General features: G+C 43.1%; 1 protein-coding gene across 1 annotated transcript; it reads right to left on the bottom strand.

Moving 5' to 3' along the window:
* Nucleotides 1-2,443: 2,443 nt before the first annotated feature.
* Nucleotides 2,444-6,579, bottom strand: LOC146645985 (dehydrogenase/reductase SDR family member 13-like). Its single transcript, XM_085391314.1, has 6 exons — nt 6,369-6,579; nt 5,412-5,530; nt 4,763-4,886; nt 3,824-3,996; nt 3,441-3,594; nt 2,444-3,290 (listed from the first exon to the last, which is right to left on the bottom strand). Exons 1-6 carry the CDS (start codon nt 6,493-6,495, stop codon nt 3,031-3,033), a joined length of 957 nt encoding a protein of 318 aa, XP_085247440.1. The 5' UTR covers nt 6,496-6,579; the 3' UTR covers nt 2,444-3,030.
* Nucleotides 6,580-6,890: the final 311 nt, after the last annotated feature.

Genomic DNA, 6,890 nt, shown 5'->3' with positions numbered 1-6,890 from the left:
TGTCACATCGATGGAAAGGAATCCTGAAACAAAGAACCAGTTCAACACCAAAGTGTTCCCAGAGCTGCTCAGCAATCACAAGGCTGCAGGCTGCGAACACCTGCTGTGTTTTCACATTTGTGAGTCTGGATTGTGAGCTTTGATCACACCAACCAGTAGCACTAGTGTTGTTGTGACAGCGGCTGTGCACACTTTGTCACTTCAGCTTTTACTTAGATTATTTTACATGTTTCCACGACGCTGTGAAGAACGATCATAACAGATTTCAGGACTTTTGTCTAAATCAAAATTTAGCTTTGGCCTCAACCTGTTATTATCACTGAGCCAAAAGCTCGAACTTTTATGCCATTAAAAATGTGAAGAAAGACTAAATAGCAACTAGTAAAAGTAGAACTTTTAAACAGGGAATCAGAGGCTTTGCTCCATTTTACTGAGCATGGTGTGAATGTTGGTGCTGACCATGTCCACCTCTTTATCACTGCAGTGTACCTGCCGTCTGACAGCTGCCTCCAGCAGAAAAACACACCATATTACAAAGATCAGATCCCGTCAAACTGGTTACGTGGCAGTGAGTTCACTCTATTTGAATAGAGTGAACTCACTGCCACGCCACTTCCACAGTCACCAGATTTCAATCCAGTAGAGCACCTTTGGGCTACAGTGGAAAGGGGCAACATATGTCAGCGTAGACCCAAATCTTTACATCACATGGTTGAATCTATGCCACGATAAATGAAGATGGTTCTGAAGGCAAAAGGGGCTCAAGCTGGGAAGAAGCAGGGCTTATTATTAGAATATCCATCGAGTGCATAATGCTGCCCAAGGAGAAACCTGGAGTGTAATGAGACATGATTCTGCTGTTGCCAACAAACTCTCTCTCTGCACTACTTCTTGTTTCTATACCGATGACATTACCAGCTTGTAACTGAACTGTTTTGGAAGAAGGTATGATGAGAGTCCGTTTCCCACTGGGGCCTGAAACACAGGATCAATGTTATTATATTTATTATACAGGATGTAATGACATCAGTAAGGAGGTGATAGCCCAGGTTACAGTGCAGGTGAGGTCCTCTGCATACAACATGTGTAAGTAAGGTGCAGGTGTATGACTCAGTTACTTGGATATCATGCCACACACGGACACAAAAGAACCAGTTCTGCTGCTACACACCAAAAACATTCCTTGAGCCATTCAGTAATCACACACACACAAATCTGAGGCAGAGCTGCAGAGACACCCCACCCAGGCTCAGACAGAGGGCCAGATAGGAGAGCCTTCTGTGCGTCCACGATGTCTTAAAAGCAGCTGGCACCTGAACACCTGAGATCACAGATTCTCATGTGACAGGTTTTTGGGCCTGAAGCCCCGCCCCCCAAAAAAACAACAACACTAACAATGACATCAACACAAGATCAAATGTGCGGACGAGGTCATGACTCAAGTGAGAGACATGGAGTGACGTCAGTCAGGTGATGGGCCAGGTGAGGAACGCGTACATCAGACAGCAGAATGCACCTGCTGTTTTCACAGGTGACCCCGAATAATCTTTTCTAAAAAATACACCACCCATAAACAGCAAGTTACTGGTATAATAACAAAGTCAAGATTGCACACAGTAATGTGCTGTACATGATCTACTGTGTATAAGGAAATTTACATGTGACCACTCTAAGCCACAAATGAATAAAATGTCACAGCCAGACTTACATTCTGGCTGGTAAAGGAAAAACAAACTTCTGGTCCCATGAAAAGAGAAAAACCCAAGAGGCACACTTCCAACCTTGAGAACTCAGAATCAGGGAGACAGCCAAACGGATGTTTTTTTATATATACAAAAAACTTTTACAATGTTTATTTAACAGATAAAATAAGTTAAATGTCACCGTTATTATTGTCCGCCTGGAAACAGCGGGGGTCTCCAAATTCAGAGACTGCGTCCACCTGAGGCCTTCGCGGTCTAAGTGGGCGGGTCCTCTGAAAGCCGGGTAGGCTGGAAGTGAATGACTATGAAATTGTCAGAATTACTTCACGAGCTCTCTCGGTGGAGTGAAACTCTGCCGTCTGCTCCTTGCTATCTAAAGTATACCCGGACGCTGGCGTAAACTCTCGACCATCGCACGCTTCTGTTTAATCAGTTTTCTGTTTGACGTTTATTCCTCCTGAGGGCTTAATAAAGTTTTATTTAATCCAGTCATCTCAGCCAAACAGATTTACTCACGAACAAATAAAACACTGAAAAAAGCCAAACACTAACATTTTAGCTTATCTGAGTGACTTTTCCTGTTTAACCTGAGCAGCAAAGAACCGCGGGGGTTTGCCGTTCTCGTCGGCGCAGATATTTGAGGTTTACACAGCTACATTTTCGCCTGGAAATATGTTTAAAGTTTATTTTGCGACCCAGAAAGAATAATAAGAGTAACATTAAAACTAGCTAGCTGCCGCCATTGTTGGAAACTGGAACTTGCTGAGCAGCGCTTTGAATTCTGGGATATGGTTTTTCAGAGGGGCACTGAAATTTGTGATTCTCCCGGAAAAATCGGGACGGTTGGTATGTATTCCAAGAGGACAGATTCTAGTCGACATTTTTTATTAAGGCAAACTTCAGTAAGGACCTCAGTATAAACACAATGTACAAAGAACTCAAAAATATTTACATAAAAATACAAAATAAAAAATTATTTTAAAAAAAATATGACGAAACTATTAAAACGTGTTGCTATTGTCTCACAAACAGGTGACAGAACAGTAACATACCAAATATGCAGCAGCGCCCAACAAACACACCATATTAAAAAAAAAAAAAAAGACACTTGTGAACATGATTATTCCCAGCTTCCATCCTGCTGATGGCACTGCAACAACACCAATTCAACACCAGAAATGATGTTTAAATTTCAGAAAAAAAAAAAAGTGCTGAACAGCAGTTCTAGATGTTCATATAGCACCGTATCACCGATACTGTTAAAAGGACAGAATGACAGCTCATCGCTCATGGACTCGACAACCTGTTTATAGCGAGGTGAATAAATCTATCCCAGTCCACAGAGTTTCTCGCTGACCTCCCACAATTTCAGGGCCACCTTGTCATCTCGGGCATGAGCGGACACTTCCTGTGCCTCACAGCAGGAGAAGTACTTCCCGCTCAGAGGTTCGATTCCCTCCTGCAGGGCACAGTGCAGTGTGGTCTGAGCTCCCATCTCTGGGTCCAGGAACAGCAGCCAGGCCACAGGCTGGATGAAAATCTTCTGCCACAGGCCGACATTTCTAGACAGTTCAGTCCGGACAACACCTACAGGGCAGAAGGCAAAGAGCAATCACATACTTACTGCCTTTAGTGTTCAGTTTGGATAAAATGCTGATAGTAACAGTTGATTTAGCTTGAATTACAGTAATATATGGCCTAAAATGAGTGTTGATTAAAGGTAAACCAGTGTGTTACCTGGGTGGACACTGTAGCATGTGACATCGGTTCCTTTCAGCCTCTTGGCAAGCTCATGGGTGAAAAGCACATTGCACAGTTTGCTGTTGCAGTACGCATGGAAAAATTGCCAGCTGTATCTGCCAGTTCCCAGGTCTTTGTTTGCAACCAGAGCCTTAAGATACAAAAACAACCTTGTTAATAAGCTGTTCAGACAGGTGAAGGTGAAAGACGTGCAACAACATCACTTGTGATGTCATTATGATCACCTCTTCAGTCGTACTACTGAAATACTAGAGCAGAGCATTTTTAAAAATAAGAGTCCCAAAAGACGGAAAAAGGCTTGTTCCAGAGTGAGGATGGCTTTACATCTCCAAGCTCTCTTTAAATTATTGCAAACTCACGTTAAAGTCAATGTGTCCCCAGCGATGAGCCATGGAGGACAGCGTGATCACTCGTCCTCCCCCTGTCTTCTTCATCCTCTCCAACAGCAGATTGGTCAGCAGGAAGTGACCCAAGTGGTTCACCCCGAACTCGATGCCATATCCGTCCTCAGTCCGCCCGTCTGCCACCAATCCTGGGGACATATTGGAACAATGGTTTCTGAAATCTTTGTACTTCCTTGATCTCTTGAAGCTTGTTTTCTCTAGATTCTTCTCTGTCTCCGTAGAACAGACAAATCACCACTGCTGCTGCTCATCATTAAAAACTGTATTTGCACGTCTTTTTGACAGATACGGCAACTGTGATAAACTTGTCTGTCTCTCAAGTGGTTTACATCAATTTGTGTTTGAGGCCAATCTGGCTGCTTTGCACAACATAGCCGTTTGACGTCTTTGTGGCTATTCGGTGTCTTTTCAAAGTCGATTGTGATTATTTTGTGCTTCTGGTCACTTCTGTCTCTTTGTTGTCATTTGATGGTGAGTTTCAGACTCCAGAGCTGCCCTTTGTCACCCATCCTGTTCATACTTTTTTGGGCAGAATTTCTAGGCCCTCTCTGAGTGGAAGCTTAAGGTTTTGTTGATTTCAGCCTCTCAAATCTTTTTTTTTTCTTTTAAACAAACGACCTGGTTTTGTGAACTTCATAAAGCAACAACCTCCAGCACACAGCTGTGATGAAAACACAAACAGGAGCAAGTCTGAGGCCATAGTTCTCAGGTGGAAAATCGGGAATGCTCACTCTGACTTGATCATTAGTTGATACCCCAAGTGGAGAAGTTCAACAAATAAATTTCCTCCTAATGGTGTCTGGCTCTCAGAGGTTGGTTTAGATGAAAATGGATGTATGGACCTCGTACTTGCAACTAAGTAGACATTGTGGTGTTGTGTAGTAGTGTGTGTACCAGCATTGTTGATGAGCAAATCCAGCCTGGACTCCGTTTTCAGGAATGTTTCGGCGAAGCTGCGGACAGACTTCAGACTGGCTAGGTCCAAGTGCACGTAGATCACGTCTGTACTTCCCGTTTGCTGGAAGAAGATCATTGTGATTCAGTGAAGGTTACATTTAACTTGCACTTCAGTGTTTCACTTCAATCCCTTTTTACAGTTTTTTCCTTAAAGCAACAGCTCAAACATTACCATCAATGAAAGAAGTGAACGCTTCAGCTCGTTTCAGCAGGATCATGTAAATCCCGTTAAAGTTCTGTGTGCATCGTTTTGTGCTCTCTGTCAGCTCCTCCTTTAAAAGGTTAACTCCTTTCACAGCTTCAGTCCTTTAAAATTGTCATATTGTACTTACTGAATAAATATAAATAAACAGTCATATCCACATACTACTTTAGCTTGTCTTCTTTTTCTCAGCTGCTTTAATTACCTAAAGCACACATCAGCCAGTTACAGCATGATAGGACGTTGTGTAACAAGCCTCCACTCCCTGCTGACGACTGCACAAGTTATTGTTTTAAATGTCAGTGCTCCTTTCTGAGAAACTTTGGATTAACTTTCATACAGCATGAGGAAATTGTGGCCAATGCATCAGTGTGTTCTTCTCACCGTTTCTATTTCTGCAATGGCAGCTGCAGCTTTGTTCCTGTTTCGGCAGGCCAGGATCACTCTGGCTCCTTTCCTGGCCAGATGCAAAGCCGTGGCTTTACCAATGCCCGTATTTCCTCCTACAGTAAGAGCAGGAAAAGAATAAGCAACATCTACCCAAACCATCACAAACAAGAACTATCATCCATGCAAGTGTTTAATGTGGTGTTATCTGAAGGCTAGTAGAAACCTGTCTAAATTGCAAACAAGAATTCTAGATTTTCACTTCCACCTTTGTTGTAAACTTCACTCCCGTCCAAAGTAAAAAGCACAAAAACAAAGAAAAACGCATCTTTAATTCTTTCATTGCAGCAATCACATTTGTGCAAATCCCGATTTTGCTATCGGCACAGATTTGTGGCATAAAAACTGGCCCCGACCTCAGAGGGAAGAGAGAGGAGGACGACGCTCAGGTTTAGATGAGAATTCCCTCTCTGTACAAACCCAGTTTAGAGATGCAAGTGTTAAACTGATTTTTACTTGAATTTAGAAATAACTGCTGAATCGGCTTAAATGTCATATTTACTGTTCACTTATTTTTGACGAGGTTTTTCCTGAAAGCCGATCTACATGTAGGTCGGTACCGTCGAAAGTCCGTCGTACTCGAAGCCTCTTTTTCGTGGCAATATTGAAGGAAACATACATTTAACGGCTTCTTTTCTTTTGCTCATCATCTGCAGATTTAACAAAACTTGTTATGTACCTTTACTCACTGTCGCTATCATAATCAAACACCAACATCCTTATCGCCTCGTAAGAGGAAGTAAAGAAACCTATGAAAGGAAAATCCGCTGAACGCTGCGAGCTGCACACACAGCAGCTGTTTGTAGGCACACTTTCTACACCTCGTCATTTTTGATGCTGGTGTCGTTAGCAGTCGGTCTGTTTGGTACAAACTGCGCTTGATGCCGGTCTCACCTGTGATGATGACGGTCTTCCCTGACATCGCGGCGTTTCCTTTGCATTTGGCCCTTTTGAAGAGAGTCTGTGTGAGGAGGACGTATGCTCCCAGAAGTACAACGGCCACAAACAAGAGGGGAACCATGGTGGATGTCGGCCGACAACTTCGCGTCTGGCTGCTGAGCTGCGGATCTGTCTTTATGCACACGCCTGTCGGATGAGTTTCATCTGAGACGTGCCAGCGAGTCGCTCCTCGACCGGTCGGACCAGTTGTGGAATGACGTAAACGTCAGAGCACCGTGACCTACGCTTTTCACTCTGAACACCTGAGAAACGCATTCACCCCACCCGCGTGTCTCTTAATAAAGATTTACTGCGAAAGCATTTACAGAAAAATATGGAAAGCATGCAAACATCCCTCCAGATACCAAAGTGTCGAACTTTCACCTAAAATCTTCCATAATTAATAATTGCCTCTGATAGTTATAAGTCAGTGTAACTAATTCATTCTTTCACTGTCTAGATTTAGTTTTTAAGGAA

This window comes from Rhamphochromis longiceps, linkage group LG19, assembly GCF_057381845.1.
Source record: "Rhamphochromis longiceps isolate RC_006_pf linkage group LG19, R_longiceps_female_GT1.1, whole genome shotgun sequence".
Taxonomy (NCBI): domain Eukaryota; kingdom Metazoa; phylum Chordata; class Actinopteri; order Cichliformes; family Cichlidae; genus Rhamphochromis; species Rhamphochromis longiceps.
This window is presented reverse-complemented; position numbering and strand designations above follow the sequence as displayed.